The 27,238-nt window shown below is 33.7% G+C and overlaps 2 protein-coding genes across 2 annotated transcripts; one reads left to right on the top strand and one right to left on the bottom strand.

The window, feature by feature from the left end:
- The first annotated feature begins 2,167 nt into the window (after positions 1–2,167).
- Positions 2,168–7,905, top strand: LOC109182145 (cell division control protein 48 homolog C). Its single transcript, XM_019332218.1, has 10 exons — positions 2,168–3,158; positions 3,750–4,402; positions 4,837–4,989; positions 5,984–6,100; positions 6,185–6,289; positions 6,508–6,573; positions 6,664–6,728; positions 6,832–7,033; positions 7,163–7,306; positions 7,392–7,905. The coding sequence occupies exons 1-10, from the start codon at positions 2,228–2,230 to the stop codon at positions 7,437–7,439; spliced, it is 2,484 nt and encodes an 827-aa protein (XP_019187763.1). The 5' UTR covers positions 2,168–2,227; the 3' UTR covers positions 7,440–7,905.
- A 3,449-nt stretch (positions 7,906–11,354) lies between these two features.
- On the bottom strand, positions 11,355–13,055 carry LOC109182150 (E3 ubiquitin-protein ligase ATL31). The gene has a single exon (XM_019332231.1). The coding sequence runs from the start codon at positions 12,940–12,942 to the stop codon at positions 11,704–11,706; it is 1,239 nt and encodes a 412-aa protein (XP_019187776.1). The 5' UTR covers positions 12,943–13,055; the 3' UTR covers positions 11,355–11,703.
- Positions 13,056–27,238: the final 14,183 nt, after the last annotated feature.

Here is a 27,238-nt window from a genome sequence, read left to right as displayed (position 1 = left end):
ATGATTGGTTGTTTGACTTTATGAATCAGCCAATTTAAGTGTTTGGTAAGATAGCTTTTTTGAGATGGCTGATTTGCCCAAACAACCAATTTAGAAAAGGCTACGGGTTAGAGCGTTTTTTCTTGGCCGTTTGCACATTTCTCTCATTTGCCCTTGTTAGATCTTTGCGCAGTTCTCTCATTTTTCGTCCTTGCGGCCGGAGCTCTCCTCGCAGCCGGATGCTCTCAAAGTTACTGTGGAGATTCTCTTTCTAAGGTAATTTCTATCCCTCCTGTTGGTTTTCACAACCCCGATGGCCGCTCGGCAGGCCAACACTATCGAATAACTGTGTTTGTGAGATGATGAAAACAAGATATATAGTATTAAAGAGAGAAAGAATAATGTGATATTATTTCTCTAGGGGTTCGCCCTAAAAAAATGCCGATCCTCTACATGATGATCCAGGGGATATTTATACATGAGCTCGGGGCTCGTATATGGTAAGTAGGGTTGACGTACGGCCAAGCCTTGAGACGGGTATGACTGAAACAGCCACCAACCTGTTGCCATAAACCATTTAGGCTAATTAAGGAAACTACCTAAATGAGCATAGATTGCTTCCGTAGAATCTGCTGATATCCGTTTTCGGGTATGCGCCCAGTCAGGAATGCCTGGGCGCCATAGAGTATCTTCTAGGGCCATCGTATCCGGGCGAGAGCACCTCGCTTTCGTAGCCTGGTCTCCCAGGCGGGTTCAGAATGGCGCCCGGTCGGAGACACACTGCCTGCGTAGCCTGGTCGTACATCTGATTCCGCTGGGGTATTCAGCCGGAGACACGCCGACTACTGAGGCTGGTCGCCCAACTGAGACTCGTCCGAGAGACAGCCCGGGGACGCACTGGCTGCTGAAATTGGTTGCTAGGGGATGAGCAACTGTTGCCGTTAGACGTCTTTCAGGACGACCGAGAAGGGTCTGGGGGATCCCCTCTACGTCAAGTATCGAATTATGCCGTGACCCGGCTGCCTCATCTGACCTTCCCATCCAGGCAGCTAACCAGGGTATCTATCACCTCCATATTTCTCTTCTGAAAACTTCACACCTATTCTTTATATCACACCCTTGGCTTGAAAACTTAGGATTTATAAGAAAAGAATGTCATGATTTTTGCTTTGTGGGCTTTCTTTTTAGCAAATTTAAAATATTTTTTAAAACTAATTATTTAAGAAAAAACATTTTTATGCCGGAGACCTTTTTTTTTTTTTTTTTTTTTTTTTTTATAATAAGAATAATTAGTTTTAAATAATTATTTTTAAAAAAATATTTAAATTCGAAGTGACATATTAGAAACCTGAAAATCTATAAATCGAACTAACGACATAAGCATTCAAAAAAAAACTAATGATATAAAATTAGTTAGTTTAGAGATTTAATATTATATATATATATATATATATATATATATATATATATATATATATATATATATATATATAAAATTTTAAGTTCAACGACTTAATTGTATTTTGATGTGTAGTTTGATGAACTATTTTATCTTATTCTACTCTTATTTTAGGAATGAGTTAATACCCAAAATCGTCCTCGACTATAGTGGTTTTTCTCAATTTCGTCCTAAACGACTTTGGTGACCTAATATCGTCCTAGACTTTTGTGTTTCGCTCAATTTAGTCCTCCATTTGTTATTCCGTCAAATTGGTGTTAAATAAAGGGACAATTCAGTAATGTCAATATTGATCTCTCTTTACTTTCAACTTGTGAAGTGCGAAATTCTTCTTTCTTGTACGAATTACACCTAGAATTACTCCCGGACCTGCAAATCAAATTTTATATTCGCAGTTTTAGGAGTAATTCTGGGGGTAATTCGTAAAAAAAAAAAGGATTTCGCAGTTCACATGTCTATGAGTAAAGAGATGCCAATATTAAAATTACTGAATTGTCTATTTATTTAACACCAAATGGACAGAATAACAAATGAGGGACTAAATTGAGAAAAACACAAAAGTATGAGACTAAATTGAGCGAAACACAAAAGTATGGGACGATATTAGGTCACCAAAGTCGTTTAGGACGAAATTGAGAAAAACCACTATAGTCGAGGACGATTTTGGGTATTAACTCTTTTAGGAATGAAAGAGAAGTTCGGTGGAGCAAAAATGATTTTAAAGGTCTAATTCCAAATAAACAACTTGAGCGGCAGAAAAAGTCCCATAAGCCCTTGCTTCAAACGGCGATGAAGCAGGGAAGAAGGTCAGGCGGCGGCGGCCTTCAGGCGCTTCGCAGACACATAGAAACATGTAGAAGCAAGTACTCCACCGCCGAGCAGATCGTAGATCATCTTCGCTCTGCTTACCCCCAGTATGGGCGGCAGAAGGTGCAGCCATTCACCAAACGCGTTCAGGACGTCCTTCAGACCATCAATTCGAGAGGTAGCTTGGTAGAAGACAGCAGCGATGAGAGCAGCGACCAAGCGAATCCCCCCAGAAAGATACCGAGGAGAATCGACGAGAGCGAGAAGAGATTGCAGCAAATCGAGGCTCAACATCTTAGGAATATGCAAAGGAAGGAGGAATTGTCGTCGTCGGATTCCGAGTCTTCTGAGGCCGGGAGTGATTCCACGCCTACTTCATCCTCATCGCTGGATGCGGTTTACGGAGAGAAGATTGAGCCGAAGCACGATTTGATGCGGTCCATGCTTCGAAACCAATACAGCGAACAGAAGGCAAAAACCACTCCCAAATCGAACGCTAAAGTTATGGAAGTGGAGGTTGTGAATAACAGTGATGCCAATAAGGTGAAAAAGAAAGTTTCTTTATTGAAAGGAAAGCAAGTTTTACCCTCCTCGCCCGCTGTTAACTTGGGGAAAAAGGGGCCAGAACTAGGAGGAATAGGGATTGAAAGCAATGCTGACAAGCCAAATGCTGGGCCGAAATTTAAGGACCTAGGAGGAATGGGTTCTGTGGTAGAGGAATTGAAGATGGAGGTCATGGTTCCATTATACCATCCACAGCTACTGAAACATCTAGGAATTAGGCCAATGTCAGGGATCCTCTTTTATGGGCCACCGGGGTGTGGGAAGACAAAGCTAGCTCACGCTATTGCTAATGAAACTGGAGTTCCCTTTTACAAGATTTCTGCTACTGAACTGGTCTCCGGGATTTCAGGTGAAGCAAAGTTTCTTTTCTTTGCTGTTTTGTTTTTGTAGTTACAGTATATGAAGTTAATGATTTTGGGTTTCATGTAATTTCAATATTCTTAAAGACATTGTTAATTTCGTTAACAAGAAGTGGCATTGAGAATGTGTGATATTTCAAAAGGATTAGCAATGCATTTACAAGATTAAGCCTCTACTTCAGAAGCACCAATATATCCAATTTGAACTCATTGGCTCATTGCTAAAAATCATAATGTCTGAGGTAATAGTGCCATTGTATGTCTTGGTGTAGGTGTAAGGTTGCAAAGACGCATTGATATATTTTCAAAGATATATATGATTTTCCTTGTAACCATTTCCCTAGAACTTCTGCTGTGTAAATAGTTCATTGTTCTGTTTCTTATATCTTTTCCCTTATTGCTTGCTGCATGAGTATTTATTTATTCTTGAAATGAGCTGGATTTTAAAATAGCACTGAAGGAAAAAAATGAAGCCATTGGCAGTAGAGGGGGCTGTTTCTTCTCTGTGGCATTCATTTGCTTTGCTTTTATTGGCTTGTTGTTTTGAAGCTTTGCTTAGTGCACAAATGTTGATATTGCAGGTGCATCAGAAGAGAATATACGTGAATTATTCTCAAAAGCTAACCGGACAGCACCATCTATTGTATTTATTGATGAGATTGATGCCATTGCTTCAAAAAGAGAAAATGTGCAGCGAGAAATGGAACGGCGAATTGTAACACAATTGATGACATGCATGGATGAATCACATAGAAATGTGCAACATGCAGATGGGAATTCTGCTTCAGAACGTGTTGATGGTGGACATGGAAATGCAATGCAAGAAGGATATGATGGCAAATCCAGCCATGTTTTAGTTATTGGAGCTACAAACAGACCTGACTCCATTGACCCTGCATTAAGGAGGCCTGGACGATTTGACCGTGAGATTGTTTTAGGCGTTCCAGATGAGAATGCTAGGGCTGACATTTTGTCTGTGCTGACACGTAATCTTAAAGTTGAAGGTGAATTTGATCTCATGAAGATAGCAAGGTCCACCCCTGGCTTTGTTGGAGCTGATTTGGGTGCACTGACTAATAAGGCTGGTAACCTTGCAATGAAGAGAATTATAGACCAGAGGAAGACTGAGCTTTCTGAAGAACCTGTTGGTGTTGAACATAATGAAGAATGGTGGAAAAAACCATGGTCCCCTGAAGAGATGGAAAAAGTCAGCATTACCATGGCTGATTTTGAGGTATGTGTTGCAGAGAGATTGTCGTACTATTTTATTTCACATGTTTGCACCTGTGCCGCGCGAAGCCTCTTGCCCCCAATTTTTCCACTAAAATAATAAAAGTAACAAACACTTTTTTGGAACCAAAGAAAGACAATGTTTTAATTCTAAACATATGTTCAAACTTCAAATCATTTTAATCAAATGACATTTAGTTCAGTACTCAATAATTGCATCTTATTAGATTGTGTAGTTTATGTTCACCTTTAACTCCTTGAGCCCGCAGGTGTGTGACTATACACATATCGATTTCTCTTACCATTTTTTTAATGCTTAAAATTGGTCTGCTTCTGATGATATTCCCTCATCCATAAAACACACAAATTTCATTTTTGGGGAACTCTATATTCACTTTAATGTGGCATTGGATGACTTCTCTGCCTGATTGATTGCAGGAAGCAGTTAAAATGGTTCAACCCTCTTCTAGGAGAGAAGGTTTTTCTGCTATTCCAAATGTTAAATGGGAAGACGTTGGAGGGCTTGAATTGCTAAGGAGGGAGTTTGACCGTTATATTGTTAGACGTATAAAGTATCCAGAAGTTTATGAGGTAATTAGTTGTATGTGTTTAATTCTTGTACTGAATAATTTTTATATTTTACGCTGTGATTTATCTATATCAACAAATTGGCTAGTTAATCTATGTTTTAGGTGACCATTCCTGCATTGTTCTTTCCCCTCCCTATCTCCCACACCACCATCCCGTGACAGTTGTCACCAAACTCCAACCATGAGGGATCTTGCCGTGTCATGCTAAAGACTGACATTTTTTTTTACTGAGAAGGGATAACGCTAGAGTTCTATTGATTAGGTGGATGATGTTGGTCTTTATGAGCTCTAATGCACTATTGTTTAACTTCCTTCCCATTTAGATAGGTGAAAGATTTTAGGCTTTTCTTTTTGTAATGGTAGAGGTCCAAAGATAAACAAATTTAAGACGCATTTGGTTTGCCACTTTTGAGGGGAGAATAAGAAAAAAAAAGTGATTAGGCATCTGCTCATTCATTTTTAATGCCTCGTAAATTGGAATCGAATCCCCATTCTTTCACATTTGATGAAAGAATGCTCCCATCATAAGTCTTCAATCAAATCCCCCTCTTTTTTGTTCATTTAATCAATAATGATTCTGGTTCTCATGTCTGAACCACATGCTTAGGTCTTTCTTCTTAAGTTATGATCATTTATTTTAGCTTACAATTTCAAATATGAGCACTGCAGTGTATAATGCAACCATTTTTTTTAATGTTAAATATGTAACCTCATGTTATTCTTAACAAGGACTGTGTGAACAAAATATGCCAGAATCTGCATTCCATCTTAAATGTATTCCTTTCTGATCTTGTTATTTGCTAATAAGCTTTATAAGAAGCATTATGTAGTTTCACTGACTGTAATGCTATTGTAAGCGATGCCTTGCTACTTTCTGTATTATTTACTGAGCTTTCTTGTTTTCTTCACCTATTTTACTTGGCTCTTTATTTTTAATAAGTACTTAGAAAATTGAAGTGGTCTTTGTTTTGTTTCAACATTTGATATTCCCTTAGGGTTTTGGAGTGGATTTGGAGACAGGTTTCTTGCTCTATGGCCCACCAGGCTGTGGGAAAACATTGATTGCAAAGGCTGTTGCTAATGAAGCTGGAGCAAATTTCATACACGTCAAGGTTTCTCTCTAGTTCTCTTCTCCAAAGTACCAGATCGTTTTTATATGTTTGTTTATCTGATATTTATTATTGCTCGTTGTCAAGGGACCTGAACTTCTGAGCAAATATGTTGGTGAAGGAGAATTTAACATCCGGACACTATTCAACCGTGCGAGGACATGTTCACCATGCATAATTTTCTTTGATGAGGTCTGTGTTTCTTCTTGAAGTATAAACAATTTACTGTCATTTTCTCTTTCTACTATGTTGAGTTTTATATATGTTCTGCAAGCCTATGTTTTTATGGGAAAACTTTTGTGCTTTAGGAAGATGTGTGTATATTGATCTTCTCAATGTTGGCTATGGACTTTTATTGTTTACATATATACTTTTCTCTTGATACCTTTTTTTTTTCCCTCTTTCAATAGGTGGATGCTTTGACAACAGAGCGTAATAAAGAAGGGAGCTATGTTATAGAGCGGATGTTGAACCAGGTAATTTTGTTTTGTATTTTTCATGGAAATATCTGATTATATACTTGACTTTTAGTTTACTTGAGTGATGCCCTTTTCTAATTATTGCAGTTGCTGATAGAATTAGATGGTGCAGAACAACGCAAGGACGTTTATGTTATTGGAGCAACAAATAGGTTGAGATCTCTATTTTAGATATTTTGGGGTGTTTTGTGCTGATGATTTAAGATAAAAACAATATTTTGTTTGACGTCGATATTCTTCTTACTATATTGCTAGGCCAGAAGCAATGGACAGGGCTCTGTTACGACCTGGAAGGTTTGGAAAGCTCCTCTATGTCCCACTACCTAGTCCAGATGAACGTGGGCTTATCTTAAAAGCTCTTGCAAGAAAAAAATCTATAGATCCCAGCGTAGACTTAGCAGCCTTAGGAAGACATGACTCTTGTAAAAATCTAAGTGGAGCTGACCTCTCAGCACTGGTTTGTTCATCTTTCCACGATATTTCTCTTTTGTTCTTCCCGATTCTTATGGATACCCTTGTATCAAGGGAGACCTTGATGTCCCGCTTTGACCAATTACTCTGATTTAATGTTGGCTTTTTCTAATAGATGCTTGAAGCTGCTATGGCCGCTGTTGATGAGAAGTTGGAATCATCGTCATCAAATATGAGCGTATATGGCGTATCAACTACCATTAAAGATGTGCATTTCGAATTGGCTCGGAAAAAAATTACTCCCTCGGTTTCTGTGGAGGTTTGGACGATTCCTGCATTCATGTCATTTTATAGATATATCTTCTGTACTTCCTAATAATATTTTCTCTCTTTTTGGAATGCAGCAAATAGAATATTACAGAGTTTTGTCTCAAAACTTCAAAGCAGCATGAGAACAGACCTATATGGTATGGATTTACACTTTGGAACTAAAGACTCGTTCTTGAGAATGAGTCGATATATCCCTCTCGTCTAGTCATCTGGTTGTTTCATACACCCAAATGCTTTTTGGCCTTTAATAGATGTACAGATTATGATGCTACTGGTGTCCGGGACGAGAGAAATTTTGCAAATCTGGAGATTAATTTTGTAGGCTCTTTTTAATGTTTATACCCCATCTGTGATGGGGAAGTTTTGAAGCTCCTAGGGACTATATTCGGTTGAAGTTATTTTAAAAATGTTTGCTGTTATATGTACACTATTAATTGTTTTGTAAAAGGAAGATTTGGAATGGAAAAAGAAAAGAAGTTAGGTTTGTGCTTGGACAGTTTTGACTTTTGAGATTTAAGTTTAATTTGTCAGATTGGGAAATTTTATGGTTTGTTGAATGTTATGTTTACAAGTGTTCATATTCAAGTATTTTGTCTGTCTTGATTTAAAATTGAATTGAATTGTTAAGGATTTCTACCTTTTTATAATTTCCATTTTTTTTTTTTTTTGAATATTTGTTCTCATTTTTATATATATATTTTTTGTTATGGAGTATTTTTGTGTGGATCACGGTCTAAAAAAGATGTTTGTTTTATGCAAAATTTTCGTTCACGTAATCTATTGTAACATATATTTTTATAACTCATAATATACATAACATATATCTTTCTAACTCATAATATACATTGTTCTAAAGCATAATGTATATTATTTTAACTAAAAATAATGAAACTTCTGTATATTATTTTAACACAGAATATATATTATTTTAACACGTAAAGCACATTATTTTAACTTATAAAATTTAACGTCATTTTGAATTTTGATCTACACAACTATCTGAACCATGGTCCACACAATAATTTGTTGCTCAAATAAGATTGAGATATGTGGAGTGAAGAATATGGGTTAGTCCATACCAAAAAATGCTTCAAGAAATAATTCCTCAATTGGACAAGTGTTTTGATTATATTGCAAGGTGGATCCAGATCCACAGAATAATTTGTTTAAAAAATGAAACAAATAAAATAAAGAAAGGCTCAAGTCGGTCTAAACATACATAATGAAATATTCTAAATAATAAATGCAGAAATGCAGGTGCAATATTCTCTAATAAGTTCAAGTCTTCCGGTCAGCACACGAAAATTCGGCAACATAATGACAGAACATGAACATATCAACCCTACTAGAACATTCAACAAATCATATATCACACGAGGCACACAAGCCATCATTCAATGCAAATAAGTGACACTTCAAGAAAATATGTAATTTTTACTATTTTTATCTTTATAGACAAAATTCAATGCAATTCATTCAAATAACTTTCACTAAAAATTAATCTTGAAATCTTGTGGTTATTATCAAATCAAATATCCAACTAACTTAATTAAGATTTCACAATTGAGCCATTAATCCAAACACCAACAATAATGACATTAGGTGAGTCACAAAGTTATACTTAAGATTATATTCTGATATATATATATATATATATATATATATATATATATATATATATATATATATTACTTAAGTCAACATATATCTCTTAAGATACTTAGAAAATGGCTAAAAGTAGTCACAAAAGATAAAAGTGTATAGATCGAAAGTAGAATTGTGTAGTGATGAAACAATATTCAGATCCTTTTTCATGTGGCTATCCTCTCTCTTTTAATCATTTTTTTTTCTAGCTCATCCACGTATTCAATAACTTGTAAGTTGTAGCCATACATATTCCAAGGAATATTCCTGAGCTTTGCCGGCACCGACTTAGCTCACTGGTTTAGTAGATAGTATTTGAGAGAAAAGATTTATATTTGAATCTCGGCAGCGATAGTGTGAGTGTTATGTCCAAAGTGGACAGATCCTTTGTACGCATCGATATTTGACCCTATCTGCTAAACCATTAAGTCACCGTGATTTAATATCCTCCCAAATGCTCTGTTGAAAAAGAGTGTAAAAACTCCTTAGGATGGGATATTCAACCTTTTAGAAGAAGAAGATTCCTTAGCTTTTCTCCAAATTATTACAATTGCCGAAAATATCTCTAACCTTATATTATAAACCTGAGAAACATAATTCTCACTTCATACATTTATACCATATTTGGTTCATAGAATTGGCCATGAAATAACATTTTCAAAAATAGCCATATTCTATCATTTGGTAAGTCATTTTATTCACAGGAATACTATTCCTGTAATGATTATTTCCCTTACAAGAGGAATAACTATATATATGGTAGTTTTGTCTTTTGAATGTTTATTATATTTTTATTATTTTTTAATTTATCTAACCAAATATTAGAAAACAATTTCTGAATCTATTCCTTTCATGAACCCAACAATAGAATTAATTAAATTCATGTTCTATTACTTGGTTATTCCATTCTTGGTGAAAAATGACATATACCTTCAAAATTCATTATGTAAACCAAACATGCTATTAAAAACGGGTAGCAAGTGATCTCTATTTTTTCCCTTTTGTAAAAAATAGAAAATTGAAAAGGAAAAAGTTTTTTTTTTTTATATTTAAATATGCAGGTTTATTCAGTGAGTAGTTGTGATCTTCTCTAGTAAATTGAAACTTTCTCTTCACTAGTGAATTGTTATCTTTCTTTAAATAAGTAAAGCAACAAGAAACATGCCTAGATAATGCATGTGACGTGATGTGGTTACCTACTTTTTTTTTTTTAAAAAATACATATTTTACTTTCAAAAAATATTTCAAAGGAAAAACGATCAAAAGTCGTTTGAACTTTATACAAAAAGTCTATTAAATTTTTGAACTTTTAAAATATGCAATTAACATACTATACTTTCTTGCCTTGTTGGTGTCTTGTAACCTGATAGGGATATAACCAGATTGTGTACCTGGTGGTCGGCAATTGGCCCTTGTTCTCTAGGGATCACAACCCGACCTAGCCCGACCGAGTCCTTCGAACTTCCCGATCATCTCTTCCCGCCGCCCTCATGCTTGGAAGAGCCTGCGGTCTCTTAGGCCGTGCGAGGGGACCGACCTTGATAGGTCGGTACCAGGTGGCCGACTTTAGTATGCCAGCCTTGTCAGAGATATAGCACCACGTGTCACAAATCTCTTCAGCCCCGACTTTGGCCCGTGCATGCGCACCACGTGCCCTCCATACCGGAGACTCGAATTTTGTCCCATCTCTTCTCCTATAAATACAACATTTATTGCTGATGAGGGGACTTTTTTCACCTACTCTATATCGACTCTATATGCTCAGAGAGTACCGACCCATTGTCGGAGGATCCCGAGCATATTATTTTATTCATCGTACATTCAGTATCATAACTAATTAAAATTTAGAGTGAGTTGAACTAACCACATGTATCACAAACTAAGTCACCTACACTCCGACATTACTGATTTAGAATGTGTAATGGACTCGATCGAAATAATATTGATAAAAATTGAACTCGTGACATTCTGACTTTTGATATGAAAATCATCCTCCATTCACTCGATTACTCTTTTTTTTTTAAAAAAATCAATAAGTTCGATCTATCTATGAATATTGTCCTTCTAATTATTTTGAGTTGTAACCAAATATAATAACTCGATCATATGCCGTCCAAAATGTCATTGTTTCGTATTAAATTATCTTTCCATGCTACAAGTGGGAACACACATTTCATTCAAACATCATTTCATACACTTTATACAAATTAAATTCTAAATATACTCCACAAAATTTTACTTTTAGACTAACACATTATTTATAGTTTTATACAATCTATATTGTAAAAAAAGGAAAAAAAAAGTCATTTGAGCTTTATAATATTCTTGAAAAAAAATAAAAATATAAAATTTTAATTTTGAACACACTACACTTTGATTTTGCCAAAACAAAATATTTCAAGAAATTTCACATTCACTTTCAAGAATATATATATGTGTACAAAACTATGCACAGGTTTAAAAATAAAAGATAGAGAAAGGACTATAAGGAGTCATAAAAAAAAAAAGTACATTTTAATTATTCATACAAATGAAAAAATAAAATGAAATGTAAAATAAAGTCTCTAGTCTCTAGAAGAAGTAGAAAAGAACCGGCGCAAAAAGTCAAAAGTCAATCTTTTCGTGCTCAATAGTTTTTCTCCACTCGCGGCATGAAATTTTCAAAGTGGGGCCCGCCCGAGGCATCTACCGCGCTCCTTTGACAATCAAATTTTGTCGTTGCCTCTGAACCGGAATTTGATTTTAGACCGGCGGTCGAGCCGAGCTAGATGGCATTAACTCGGTTTCATCTCCTTTGGGTTCTAGACACTTGAATGACGGCATTCTCACGGCTGTTTTCCCTCCGGTGGATGAGGAAGCCTCGCCGTTATCAGCAACCACCTTCGGTGATTTCATCGACGGCCACCGTGAAAAGAACTGAAGCCACCGGTCCGACCGGCCTTCCCCGTCCAACCGGTCCATCCTACGATAAGACCGGCCGCCTCGATTGCTTCCTTCTCCGGTACCGGTTCTATAGCCCCTTCTTGAGCTCGCGTCTCTCGGTAAATGCACGGCCACACTCCTAACCCGGGCCCGGTTCATCATCTCCTTCCTAACGTCCTCCGGCAATTTTAGGGTGTACCGGTCCAAATTCTCTCCTGGTAAAACCAAAGAGTGTCCGGTCGAGTGTGATCTAAACTTGCTGAACATTTTAGGTCGTTTTATTGAAAACGATCTAGGGGGTCGGTTTGGAACATTGAAGCTCAAGTTCCGTTTAACCGATTTCGCTCTAACGACAGTTCCCTCACCGTCTTGTTGCCGTTGCTCTTGATCGCTCACTACATGTACCGAAATCTCCTCGGATTGTGCCTGATCGTTACCGTCTTCTTGTGGCCCGTCTTGTGTTGGCAACTCGGGGGTCTGAACCGGTTCATCACCCGGTTGAGGAGCGAGGTTGGCTCGGCAAACCGGGCACGTCACGTGCGCCTCGAGCCAGGCGTCGATGCACTCGGGGTGAAACACGTGATCGCACTTGGGGATTAAACGCAGCGTTTCATCGTCTTCGAACTCGTTCAAACACACCGCGCACTCCAACACTCCCTTCCCAATCTGGTGTTCCTTCACCTCCGCGTAGGTAAACGTCGGGAATGTCTCTATCACCGACGCGTCGAGCCCACGCGCCGCCGCCCTCCGCCGCATCGACAGCGCCTGCCGCACGCTGTTCCCCGCGGACGACTCGTTGCAGTGGCGGATGTAGATGGAAAAAAATCCCATGAAAAACAAGGCAGCCACGAGGACAACTATGATGACCGCCATTGACGGGCTGAAGTTCCTGTAGTACTCGTTGCTGTCTGTCTGCGGCTGCTGAGCGGCGGCGCGTGGAACCACCGGAGATAAAAGTAAGAGAACCAGGAAGAAGACGAAGCTAGGAAGAGAAAAGATTCCATTTTTCGGCATATAGATACTAGATGAAACAACCTTATTCTTCGTAAGACCCGCCATGGATCATGCTCTGCGTTGTAATAATCAGTGAAAGGTGTAAAAGAGTCGCCGGAGTTTTCAAGAATCCGGTCAGAGACGGCGGTGGATGTAATGAAGGTGAGAGAGGTTGTATATATGTGGAGTGTGTATATATACATCCATTAGGAAATGCATCTATATCGGGAGAGGGGGGGGGGGGGGGGGGGGGGGGGGGGGGGGGGTTGAAGAAGTTTCGTGGAGAAGGGTTAGGGTTTCAACTTTGACGATGGGTGTTTTGTTTGTCAAAAGTATCAAAACATTCTTAATTATCGATCCAGCTTGTACAGTATTGGTTAATTATAGTAATATCCAAAAGTAATTACTTGGAGAATCTATTGGGTCCAGTTTGGTTGGGGAAAAATATTTGAAAAAAATAGAATTAAAATTTCATAAAAAAATAATTAATAGAAAGATTGATTTTATTATTTGATTTGTTAAAAAGAAATTACTGGAAATATTAATTTAATTATTTGGTCAAATTTAGAATAGTAAGGAATAATGATTATAAAAACTTTTGATTACTGGAAATATAAGTTCGAATTTTGATTAAAATTAATTTTGGTATTTGGTAATGAGGTAATCAATATCATGTTTTAATTCCATATCTATCATTTTATATTAATTAAAGATTACGCTATTAATTTTACAATAAAACTTGCTGTACTATTTATAAACGTGATATTACACAACGTGATAAAATCACCATACTCGGAGAACCACATATAACATTAACTCTTACTAAAAAAGTACTAATATTATATTTCCCTTTAAAGTGCCTAAAAATATTCACTTTTTTTTAACATTATTTAATTTTACTTTTTTTGATATTTGAATATTAAGTAAAATTATTCTTTCATTTATGGTGTAATCAATTTATTCATACGTAATTAATAAATATAAATAAATTTACTATCACGTCGTCAAAAAGTTAAGTACGGAGTAAATTTAAGAAGAGAAAAGAGTTTATTTACTGTTAAATACAAGGTGTGGTGCAATTATTATAAAGAATATTAGGTGGATAAAAAATCAGTGTACACAATAATTTTGGTTAAAATATTAATATTAATTTGACATGTGAGGCTTTAGATAATTAATTGCGGAGAGCGAGTGTGAAGCTAGAGCCAGTTAGCATAGCAGCCAAGAATTGAATGTATTTGCTGGTCAAAAATGGGAGGCTGCCACGTGGGTTTCTAGTAACATTAGCATAGTTTTGTTGTTTTGTATATTAAAAAAAAAGGCTAGGTTTCCTTTCAAAAAAAAAAAAAAAAAAAAAAAAGGCTAGGGATCATGAAATAGAGCTGAAGGCCGGGTAGTTCGTTTGGATATATTTAATAGGGGAGAAAATTGCATCTTTAGTCCCTGAGTTATACCCAAGTGCCAACTCAGTCCTTGAGTTATGACCGTATTCATTTTTAGTCCCTCAGTTATGAACAAAGTGGCGCATTTGGTCCCTGACCGTTAAAACTGACGGAAAAATTAAAAAAATATTTAAAATTTGAGGGGTAAAGTAGGAAATTCACATTTTATTCTTTCTTAGCCTCTTATTTCAAGATTGTTCAATTCTAAAAGCATTTCAATAACTTTAGTATGACTTGTTAGGAACCTGGCTCTCGTATAACAAATTTAAGATTTAGCACAAACAAATAAACACTTGATCATTGTCTTCATACGTGTGAAACACATTATCTTATCAATTTATAATTTTCTTTACTAAGCAACAAAGGTTATCAAACCAGAACTTTTGAGATACAAATTGATGTCAAATTTCTCATGTTGCTTTTATGATAAATTCACCAATGGAATAACTTGAGGGATTTTTAGTATGTAATTTTTTTTAATATGCAATAGTTTAGTTAATAATCGTTTTTAGAAGTTACAAAACTTTTTATAATTTGCATAACTGAGTCATAGGTTCTTCATTCATTACTCTGATTTTTAAGAAGATAGAGAAGGTGATGGATATATATATATATATATATATATATATATATATATATATATATATATATATATATATATATATATATATATATATATATATATATATATATATATATAATTTTCATATATTGTCAGGATATACGATTCTTGATTAAGTTACTGTAGAGCTTACGAAAGAATTTTACATACTAAAAATTTCAAGTTACTCCTAGTAAATTTGTTATAAAAATAACCCGAAAATTTTGATATCTTCTTGTATTTCAAAAGTTATACTTTGATTACCATTATGTTTAGTAAGGGAAATCAGAAACTTTTAGTATGGTATGTTTTACATGATTATAGTTACAAAAGTATTCTCTTGTTTGTACTGAGTCACATGTTCCTCATACGAGACTCAGGTTACTAACAAGTCATACGAAGATTATTGAATTATTTTTGGAATTGAAAAACCTTGAAATAGAATGCTAGGAAATTGAAAATAATATTGCAAAAGTGGTTTCAATATAATAAAGTGAATAAAATGTGAATTTTATACTTTACCCCTAAAATTTTAAATATTTTTAAATTTTTCCACCAATTTGAATGGTCGGGGACCAAATGCGCCACTTTGTTCATAACTGAGGGACTAAAAATGGACACGGTCATAACTCAGGGACTGAGTCGTCACTACCATTATAACTCAGGGACCAAACTCGCCATTTTCCCTTTAAATAACACATACACACGTATATTAAATCATAATTGTATGTTCATTAAGTTATTATTACATATTCATTAAGTAACTATTATAGATTAATTAATTAAGTCACTACACGATCTATAATATTTTCCTCCCTCTAATTTACAAAGTATATATCATCCTAAATTTTACATATTTTATTTCAACAGTGAGGATTATTCAAACTTGCCAACATAAATTTTTTAAAAATACGTTGCCACTAAGGTATTTTAAAAAAAAATGTAATAGGCTATACAAATATAATAGTTAACACTATATATCTTTTTACTAAAAGAACTCCTTGTATGATTATGAGAAAAAGATATATGCCCTCGCGACTTAGTGTAGTTTGTTCGTCACCTGATTTAAAGGTCACAACTGGAGGCAGTAGTGTGGGGGTTAAGGATGATGGAAGGTCTGAATTGAATCATTTTGCAATTTACCTCCGTAGTATAGCTCTAAGGGCGAGGCCCTGCTGGATATATATACCCTAGAGTACATGTCTACCTTCACTATTATTGTTTAATCATAATATAATATTCATAATAAATTAATTTTAAATATATTTAAATATCGCTTGGAGATTACACTAATAAAATATAATAATATATAGTGATTTTTGTTGGACACGTAATATTACTCTTTTTATTTTTATTTTTTATTCCAATAACAACAAAATTATACTACATGGAGTAAACTTTAAGGCAAAAAAAAGGGGTTCCAAACCTTCATACTACACGATAACATTTGCTCTTCTAATTGTGTAACTCAAGATATTTACTCTTTTCTTCAGCAACAAATAATAACTATCATAACAAGCCATCACAAGGGCCCTCAAAATGGTCCATAATTGGCCATTACCTCATTAGTATTATTCAATTCCTAGCTGCTATATATCTACATAATATATAATACTTCCTTAATTTAAGAATGCATCTAATTAATATCTTTTAAGTAGGACATATTTGTTTTTTTTTTTTAAAGAATTAAAAGAAATAGAAGAGTTGAGTTGAGAAAAAAAAATTCAATTATCCCATGCATCTTATATGATTATTATGACTATATGCACATCCGTAATATAATCAGTGTGATTTGCAAGCTGATGTCTATTTTCTTAATTCTTTTTTTTTTTTTTCCATTTTAATCTAGTTGTGCATTACAAAGATTACAAGATTTACTGTCCTTACAAATATGATGACCCATTAGACTTATTGGAATGTTTTTTTTTTAAAAAAAATAATAAAGTTAGATGTTATTTTTAGTATTAAATTATTTTTATATTATATTTTGAAAATGAATTGAACTGAATGCGTATATAGCAAATAATGGTGAATTGTGATATAGAAATTAGAAATAAGACACTTTTAAAAGGGAGGATATTTCAAATATGCATATAGCCTAATAACATAATTCTATCGTAACTTAAACTAAATTCATAATATTAATAAATTTCTATAATATAAAAAAGACTAATCACTTGTCAAAAAAATAAAAAAGACTAATCAAATTATGAGATTTGTGATGCCTTCTCGTATTAGTATATCTGAGATTCAATACATGCGAGGTTGACTTTCATCGCCTGAATTTCAATAAGATGTATTTTATTTTATTTTATTTTTAAATAAAAAATAGTAAAGCTATAATTAGCCCATTTACTATAGTTATTGGACAAATTTTACTGTGGACCATGATCCAAAATGGTGCCTAAAAGAAACGGCACCCGTTTTGCACTTCCGCGTAATTAGTTCTGTTTGCATTATATATTCAGTTTAATTTTATATACATCGTAGTTTCCCTTTTAAAAAAAAAAACATTGTAGTTTCATTTCAGCACAACTAAAATTTCATTTTGTTTCAACTAGAGTTTCATTCGACATTATACATATAATAGTCTTATTACAGTGAGCCATGATATTGAATTTTATTTTATACACACTGTAGTCTTATTCAACACCACTAAATTATAATTCTAATTCAACTACGGTTTCACTGGACAATATATACTCAAATATGTGAAACTAGTATTCAGTTTCATTTTATATACACTGTAGTTTCATTACAACACAATTAAAGTATCATTTTGATATAACTACAGTTTCATTTGACAATATACACTCAATATGTGAGACCTGTTATTCAGTTTCTTTTTATACATATTGTAGTTTCATTTCAGCAAAACTAAAGTATCATTTCAATTCAATTATGGTTTTATTTGACAATATATATACACTCAATTTGTGAGACATGTTGTTCAGTTTCATTTTATACATACTGCAGTTTTATTTCAACACAACTAAAGTATCATTTCAATTCAATTACAGTTTTCATTTGATAATATAAACACGTACAATATGCGAGACAAGTTATTCAGTTTCATTTTAAATACACTATAGTTTCATTTTGTTATGAACACACAAAAAATACGAGATTTGTTACAATTTAACCGCTATCGTTTCTTTACTTTAAAAAAAGGTAATGTTTTCGGGCCCTTGTCCACGGTATAACAACCGCTAGCTAGTTATTGTGATTGATTGACTTTTTTTCTTTTTAATTTAATAAAAATTGATCAGGATTTGTATTTTCAATATACACGTCAATGAAAACCATGAGGGTTGAATTCCTCACCTTCTAGACATAATTGAAAAAAGTTGCAGAACTCCAAATTCAACAAATTTCAATTCTTAATTAAAAGAAATTGCATATATTTTTGAAAGACCCTACATTGTATTCAATTTTTTGATTTTTATTTTCACACAGAGAATTTTATTGCAAACACAAAGAAAAAAAATAAAGACAAAGAAAATACATAAACCCAACTCCTAAAGAAACAAGGGCAAAAACTCACAACAAAACCAACTACATATGAGTTTTTTTTTTTTTTTTTCCCTAACTAAATGGAAAAGAAGGCTTATAACAACCCAAAAAAAACAATCGTATTTACTCTCCCACACCATCATAAACATCATTAAAAGTTGCATCTATTTCCTTCCCCAACTGAAAAATAAAGTAGAATATCGTTTGCACGGATTTAGCTCAATGGTTTAGTAAGCAGTATTTGAGAGCAAAGATCAAGGTTCAAACTTCGGGGGCGGCAGTATGAGAATTACGGCTAAAGTAGACAGATCCCTTTCACGCACCGGTATTTGGCCCTGTCCGTTGAGACATTATTGAGTAACCCTTTTGGCAGAAGAAAATGAAGTAAAATGTCATTAGCATTTAAATGCTTCCGAACTAGTAATGTCATTGTATAATTAGATAAACTACATCTATTATCATGTATAAATTGAACCATAGTGTGAAAATTTGAATTTGAGGTCGTAATATTAAGTTAGATGCCTACATTTTATGACTTATGGGATTAAACGTACTGTTTAATAAGGATATATATTCATTTTTATTTGTTCACTACATAACTATCTTTATTCATAAAAATTGTCACATTAAAGAATTTCAATAACACTTTTTATTTCATTACCAAAAAATGTTCTTTGATTATAAAAAAAATATATTCTATAGGTGATGGAACATTGTAAGTTGCAACCTAATTTCCTGGTCAAAGGATGGACCTGGACCAGGCCAGGAAATAGTTTGAAGTCAATTAAGGTAAAGAATGCTATATATACTAGGAAAACGTATATTGCTATTACACCCTATGTATAGGTCTTGGTATTCATATCTCTCCTTGCCCCTAGTTATATCATTACTAAGACCATCCTCAAGTGTTAGGGTTTTTTGTTCAATTTTTATAGGCCACATATGATGGAGAGGTGGGAGAAAAAGAGGGGAAAAAATGCGATTCCTAGTAAGGGTTGAAGGATAAGAACCTATACCACTAGACCAAGGAGGAGTGTAAGGACGAAGGGATGACTTTTAAGGGGGGAAAGGGTGCCTTATATAGTGTTGAAGACCTTCTGGATGCTTGACAAGTGTACGTCATCGGTTAGTCTTCATTCTTGGTTATACATGCATGTCCCTCCCCTCCCCTCCCCCCCCTAAACTACTTTGCTTACAACGCACTTTGCATGTATAAGTGGAGCTTCCTGCTCTCTAATACACAAAAGATAGAGTGGTTTGGTGGGTTGAACGTGAGATGCTCAGTGGAGGTCGACGATTTGATATCCCTTGATAGCACTTCTTTAGCTTAATTATTTTGCTCCATGCTTCCTTCTTTTCTTGAGCCCAATAGATTTTCATTATTCTTATTGGGTCAACACCTCATTAATAAAGATGGACACTCGCTTGGGCAAATTTTACTGTGGACCATGGTGCAAAACAATGTTGTTTTTTTAATGAAAAGAAACGGCACCCGTTCCGCGTAATTAGTTTTGTTTGTATAACATATTCAGTTTCATTTTATATATATTGTAGTTTCATTTCAATATAACTAAAGTTTTATTTTGTTCCAACTACATTTCATTCGACATTATACATACAATAATCTTATTACAGTCAGACATGTTATTGAATTTCATTTTATACACACTGTAGTCTTATGACTCTTATCACAACACCACTAAATTATACTTCTAATTCAACTACGGTTTCATTGGACAATATACACTCAAATAAGTGAAACTGTTATTCAGTTTCATTTTATATACATTGTAGTTTCATCACAACACAACTAAAGTATCATTTTGATATAACTACAGTTTCATTTAACAATATACACACAATATGTGAGACATATTATTTAGTTTCTTTTTATACATATTGTAGTTTCGTTTCTGCAAAACTAAAGTATTATTTCAATTCAACTAGAGTTCTATTTGACAATATATATATACACTCAATATGTGAGTCATGTTATTCAGTTTCATTTTATATATACTGCAGTTTTATTTCAACACAACTAAAGTATCATTTTAAATTAATTACAGTTTAATTTGATAATATAAACACAATATGCGAGACAAATTATTTAGTTTAATTTTAGATACACTGTAATTTCATTTGGTTATGAACACACAAAAAATACAAAATTTGTTAAAATTTAACGGTTACTGTTTCTTTACTTAAAGAAAAGGTGCCGTTTTCGGACCATGGTACGCAGTATAACAACCGACCCAAGGTCTCATGACCCATCAATAATTTTGAATAAAATGCGAATTATGATTATTGTGTGCACCATGCAAACTTGTACTTTTATGGGCTGTTTGGTTCACGGAATAGGCCTGGAATGGCATAGCATTATCAGTATAGGCCTATTCCTATGTTTGGTAACCACTTGTATTCCTAGGAACATTGTTCCCGGGAATGACCTATTCCCCTTGCAAGGGGAATAGAGATTCTTAGGGCCCCCTGGTATTAGGCTATTCCTGAGTTTTCAGGAATAGCCTAAAGTTTCTATTTCCTATTTTACCCCCCAATTAAATTTATTTCCTATCTCATCACCGTCACCACCACCACCATTGCTACCGTCGCCGTCGTCGCTACCACCACCAGCACCTCCACCGCCACCATCGTCATCATCGTCGCTGCCGCCACCAGCACCACCACCCCAGCAGCACCGCCCACCACCGCCACAACCATCGCCGTTGCCGCCACCATCGTCATCATCGTCGCTGCCGCCACCAGCACCACCACCCCAGCAGCACCGCCCACCACCGCCACAACCATCGCCGTTGCCGCCACCAGCACCATTGCCGCCACCGACGCCACTGCCACCACCACCGCCACCATCGCCACCATCACATATTTTTATAACGGTATTTATGTCTTTTAAAACATATTTCATTTCTCTTCCTTAAATATAATCAACCCAACACTGTAATATAATCCTAAAGTCTATTCCTTCCGCGAACCAAACAATAGAATACAATTCATATTCTATCCCTTGCTTATTCCATTCCTTATGGAATAACATTCCTATTACCTCAAGATTCATTCCGTTAACCAAACGTATTGTTAGAGTTTCTTTTGTGTACTTCTTGAGTTTTTTTCTAAAATGTTTTTAAGTATTTTGGCTCTGTTTGGCAGAGCTTATTTAGGAGCTTATAGCTTATTTTAAGCTACTAATAAGCTATAAGCTCTGTTTGGTAATGTTCCCAAAATAAGCTCCTAGCTTAAAATAAGAGCTTATTTTGGAACGCTACCTTAGATAGCGTTTCAAAATAAGCTCCTAGCTTCCTAACTTTTTTCCATCTTTATCCTTATTATTTTAAAGAAATGACATAATTTACCCTTCCCAATTAAAACCCTTTTCTCTTCTCCTTTATCCGCAACTTTCACCACAAATATTATTATTATTATTATTATTATTATTATTATTATTATTATTATTATTATTATTATTATTATTATTATTATTATTATTATTATTGTTGTTGTTGTTGTTGTTGTTGTTTTTGTTGTTGTTGTTGTTGTTGTTATTTTTATTATTATTATTATTATTATTATTATTATTATTATTATTATTATTATTATTATTATTATTGTTATTGTTATTATTGTTATTGTTATTGTTATTGTTGTTATTGTTGTTATTGTTATTGTTATTGTTATTGTTATTGTTATTATTATTTTATTATTATTATTATTATTATTATTATTATTATTATTATTATTATTATTATTATTATTATTATTATTATTATTATATATTGCTACTTCATTATGAGATGATAGATCATATTATGCTAATAGTTTTATTTCAAAATGTTAATATTTTTTTTAAAGACAAAATGTTAAATTTTAATAAGTAAACAAACTAATTTAACTTTTATGGAGATGTCCTTTTTAGTCTTTTTACATTTACCAGCTTATCAAAAAGCTAATTTTACCAAACACTTTCAATCATAACAGCTAGCTTAATAGCTCTTCAGTTTTCAGCTCCGAGCTTATAGCTTTTCAGCTTTCAGCTCCTTTTCAGCTTTCAGCTCCTAGCTTATAGCTTTTCAGCTAGGTTTGCCAAACAGAGCCTTTATTTATTTGGGTTCTGTTTTACACTTTTAAAATTTCTATTATGCACTTTTAGTAGAAAATTCTAAAAGTAGTGTACAATTCAAATGTACGATTAACTTTTTAAAATTATAATTGTGTAAAAAAAAAAAAAAAAAAAAAACTCTGCACGTACACGGTACACATAGGAATCATATCTTAGCCCCCTATATATACATAACATACGCTTGCCTAATGCCTAACAATATGATAATAATTTTATTTCTTTATTTCTTGAAAAAAAAAAAGAAAAAAAAAAGCAGAAGTCGTTTTCAAAAGTTAAAAATAAATCCAAGTTGGAATTCTAGTCTAAGTGGGGAGGCTTGAAAAACCATGCAGAACAAAGGAATTTGATTCGTTGATCATAATGGAATATATCGAGTGGTAGACAACCTTCTAGCATTGGAAGATTCTTTTAATAAATATAAGTAAATAAATAAATAATAGCCTTCATTTTCAAACCAACCTCATTTGATTCTTTTGCTTTGGTCCCTACACTCTCCTCCTCCGTCAATTCACTCTCATAAGACATGATTACCTTCACAGTACCCTGCAATAACACACACACACACACACACTCTCTCTCACTATATATAGAGATATATAGAGGCGGGAGGATCATGTAACAACAGATACAAGTATTTAAAAAAATGAGAATTAAGAATTAATTAATATAACTTTCAAAAAAAAAAAGAATTAATTAATATAAATTGTCCATATATGAATCATGTTATAAATCATATCCTTCCTATTAGTTTGAATAAAGCAAGATTAATTAAAAGAAAGGAAAAATATATAAAATTAATCATATTCGACACTCCTTGATATGAGTTTTTGCAACATAAGGGAGTGAAAATTGTAGGGGCCGATGAGAAACGTTAATTAATTAGGGGTGTCATGAGCTGTCCTGAACAGACTTTATATGTAGGAGACACTTTTAAACTCACACCATAGTCAAGTTAATTCCATTCGCATATTCGAGAGGGTCACTGATGGAAATTGTGGAATTTCCGACCACCTGAAAGTGATCTTAAATCAAGTCAAAAGCAAAAAGTGGTCGGAAATAGCAACAAAGGTTTTTCCGGTACCAAAAGTGGTCGGAACAAGACTTTCGACTTGATTTAAGATCACTTTTAGGTGGTCAGAAATTCTATACTTTCTAGCAGTGGGTGTTCGAAGTTCGAACTCCCGACCTCAAGGGATGAGAGTGCACGGTGGTACGGCCACTCACGCCAATCAAGCTGGCTAATGATAATTAATTATAGATTCCTTCTTGCCAAACTATTAATTATAAATTCCTTATATATGTACTTGTTGTCGAATTGCATTTACACTTGCTAAAATTCTTAGCTTTCACCGTCAACTACTGTTAAAATTCTCATAGTGCTAATACTTTTCTAAATATTAAAAATGTTTTACTTTGACCAAGTATTATACATTGTGGTCTTCTATCTTTTAAAAAATTATGACCCTGTTTGGTAACATAGTTAGCTTATCAATCAATTTTAACTTATTTAACCACTATTAACTGTTTGACTTGGTTAAAAAATCAATGAATGTTTGATAAATTAGTTTTTTTGTAACAATTTATTGCTCCAAAATGCTAAAATTCAAAAAGCTACTCAAAGTAATTTTTTCGATTAGCCTTTTGAAAAAGTCATTTTGCATGTAATCAGCAATCAGTTAACAACTAATTTACCAAATATTTTTCTACAATCAGCTAATGCTATCAACTGTCAAATCCACTAACAAATCAACTAACAGCTATTTACCAAACACCTAGGTAAATCCAGCGTATTGATGGATTGCTTTTAATTATTATTCTGATCAGATTTGGGGGAAGAGTTGGGATTATTGCTTTTAATTAATGTGACAACTTTGAGGAAATACTTGACTTATTATTTTATTTGACGGAGGGTGTGGAGGACTTTGACAGAGTCAAGAAATTACATTTTAATTTGTTTAATGTTTTATAATTTATTGTGTGTGACGTTAGATATTTTCTAGGTAAATCCAGTATATGGATGGAAAATTAGTGAAGTAGAAATGATATGATTGAAGTTGAAGTCAAATATAATTCATATAAAATAAAATAAGAGCAATGAGATTAGGGGTCATTGAATTGCAACCTTATCTTTATGTATCGTAAGAAATGACGTTACAAGGCGGCTAATAAAAAATAAACATCAATTGGATCGTATGCTTCCAAGAAGACCTCTTTGTTTTTTATATGATCCATCCCCAATATAATTCTGGGGATTGGCGAATTTTTCCCCAACGATTGGGAGATTATAGGAAGAGATCGCAAATTATTATTGGACCCAGGTTTATCTTATAAGGTGAATTAAGGTTTAAAAATACATAATTTACATATTAAAAGTTTACAATTTACATATTCACTATTTACATAATGAATGTTCACAATTCAAATTGTGAACATCCAATATGTAAATTGTGAACATTCAGTATGTAAATTGTGTATTTTAGACTTGAATCTACATTGCAAGGTGGACCCGAATTCATGGTATAACTGCTGGGAAGAGACCTTTCTAGCCTGGCCTTTGTGTGAGGGCCAAATTATATTCTGAGACATGAATAAATGTTCATTTTAATATATTGAAGTTATATTATATATGTATTGAAGATTTATTATTTCGTAGTATATCAAATACGGAGTAATAAATTTTAAGTATACAAATAATATGTATTTAAAAAATAAACATTTAATATATTAAAAATGTACTTTAAATTTATCTTATAAGGTAGATCATGTCCAATCATATAATGATTGCGTGTGAGGGCATTACAGATAATAGTTTGAGGGCATTACAGATAATAGTTTTATCAATATAAATTTTGGTTCCTATGGGCTATGGCTAGCTATGGAAACACAGGAGTCATAATTAAAATATATTAAATAATATTTAATTTTTTTTAATTATTTTGTTGGAACTTTTTTTTTTATTTTATTTTTATGAAAATAAAATTAATGTATAAATAAATATATATCATTAAAAACTCTAATTAAAATATTTTAAATGATATCTATATTGAAATTTTTTAGTGCACATACCAATCCATTAAGTCATTTACTGTATTACAGGTCCATCAACTTATTAGTCTATCAAATTATTACTATAGATTCATTAAATCACTATTACATGTCCATCCTGCAAGTCTATTAAGATATTATTGTATGTCTATTAACTCACTATTATAACTCTATCAAGTCATTATTAGAAGTCTATTAAATCACTATAGTATTCTCAATCACACAATTATTGATATGATATATTAAAAAGTATATCATTGTGTCATTTAAAAGATCTAATTAGTGAGAAATTTATAATGATATATTTTTTAATACATTGGTTTTATTTATATAAAAAGAAAAGAACATAGTATGTTTAAGTGATAATTAGTTAATTGGTGTCCAAATTTTCAAAAGTTTTATTTGGCACATTTTTTGGATTTCTTGACAAGCATCTAATGTTTAGTATTGATAGATTTGATGACTGAAAGATATGTATGCAGGCACCCTTATCAGCCATCCACGACGAGATGTGCGAGAGTATTACATGCAGTTCAGTAGAAATTCTGAAGGTCAACTCAATGATTGTTCAAACCGCTTGCACTTGTTCGTATATTCCCAAACCCAAGGGAGCGAAAATGGGAGGACAAGAAAAAGGAACAAGCTTAACAATATAGCCAAAGACATATTTTTCAAAGCCGTGGATGACACTATATTTCCCCGAATTAGAAATGTGTTTTGGCAATGCACGTAGATATGTGAAGTTTTATTGTAGATAAGTTAGGGAAATAAACAAGAAAAAGACAACAAGCTCACCATTGCAATGAAGAAATTCAAAAATTTTAAAATGGTTTCGGGAGAGAGCATCATTGAATGGAGATCAAGTTCATGAAGTTGTTGAGCGAAATAATGAGCCTTGATCGAGAAATCATCAAAAAGGTTATAAACCTCAAGATCTTGAGAGGTTTACCAAAGGTTTGGGAGATGAAGGTCACTGCCATGAGAGACCATCGTTACCTCGGAACGATGCCTATTGCCCATATCTTCCATAATCTCAAAGGATACAAGTTTGAAATGAAGAACAAGGAAGAAGAGGAAACTTATTAGCCAAAATCGACTACAATGATTGCAATCAAGCATCAACCTTCTCAAGATCAGTAGATTCTGCTAGTGATTTCTTAACTGGCCAGTTTGCTATGTTTGTTAGAAAGTTTAAAAGGTTCACGAGGAAGAACAACTTCCAAAGAAGTAAGGAGAAAAAGATCCTATCAAAGAACGAAAGCAAAAAACACTAGAAGAAGTAGCTGACTTGTGCTACAATTGTCGCAAACCAGAACATTACAAGGTGGAATGTCCATATCCAATAGTAAGCAAGCATCAAAGAAAAATTGATGAGCAACCAAACAATGGTCTGAGAGTCTCCAACAGAGTCTAGTGGCATAAAATTGAGAAGTGATCCAAAGAGTGGGCGACGCAAAGCTCTTGTGTCTGATGAAACCAAGAAGTCGGTAGAGATCTCAAATACTTCAAGATCGAGTAGTGAAATTCAATCATTGGATAATGATAGAGAATTGATTTGCCTATTCACTGACGAGCAAAGTGAAAGTGAAGAATTCCACCTAATGGCCAAGAAGGATGAGGTAAACTCAA

The sequence above is a fragment of the Ipomoea nil genome, unplaced genomic scaffold (assembly GCF_001879475.1).
Source record: "Ipomoea nil cultivar Tokyo-kokei standard unplaced genomic scaffold, Asagao_1.1 scaffold1043, whole genome shotgun sequence".
Lineage (NCBI taxonomy): Eukaryota > Viridiplantae > Streptophyta > Magnoliopsida > Solanales > Convolvulaceae > Ipomoea > Ipomoea nil.
This window is presented reverse-complemented; position numbering and strand designations above follow the sequence as displayed.

Coding starts and splice junctions, on each gene's coding strand:
- LOC109182145 (XM_019332218.1), top strand. CDS start 2,228: ATGAAGCAGGGAAGAAGGTCAGGCGGCGGCGGCCTTCAGGCGCTTCGC. Junction 6,729..6,831: donor GTTATTGGAGCAACAAATAG/GTTGAGATCTCT, acceptor CTATATTGCTAG/GCCAGAAGCAATGGACAGGG. Junction 7,034..7,162: donor GAGCTGACCTCTCAGCACTG/GTTTGTTCATCT, acceptor TTTTTCTAATAG/ATGCTTGAAGCTGCTATGGC.
- LOC109182150 (XM_019332231.1), bottom strand. CDS start 12,942: ATGGCGGGTCTTACGAAGAATAAGGTTGTTTCATCTAGTATCTATATG.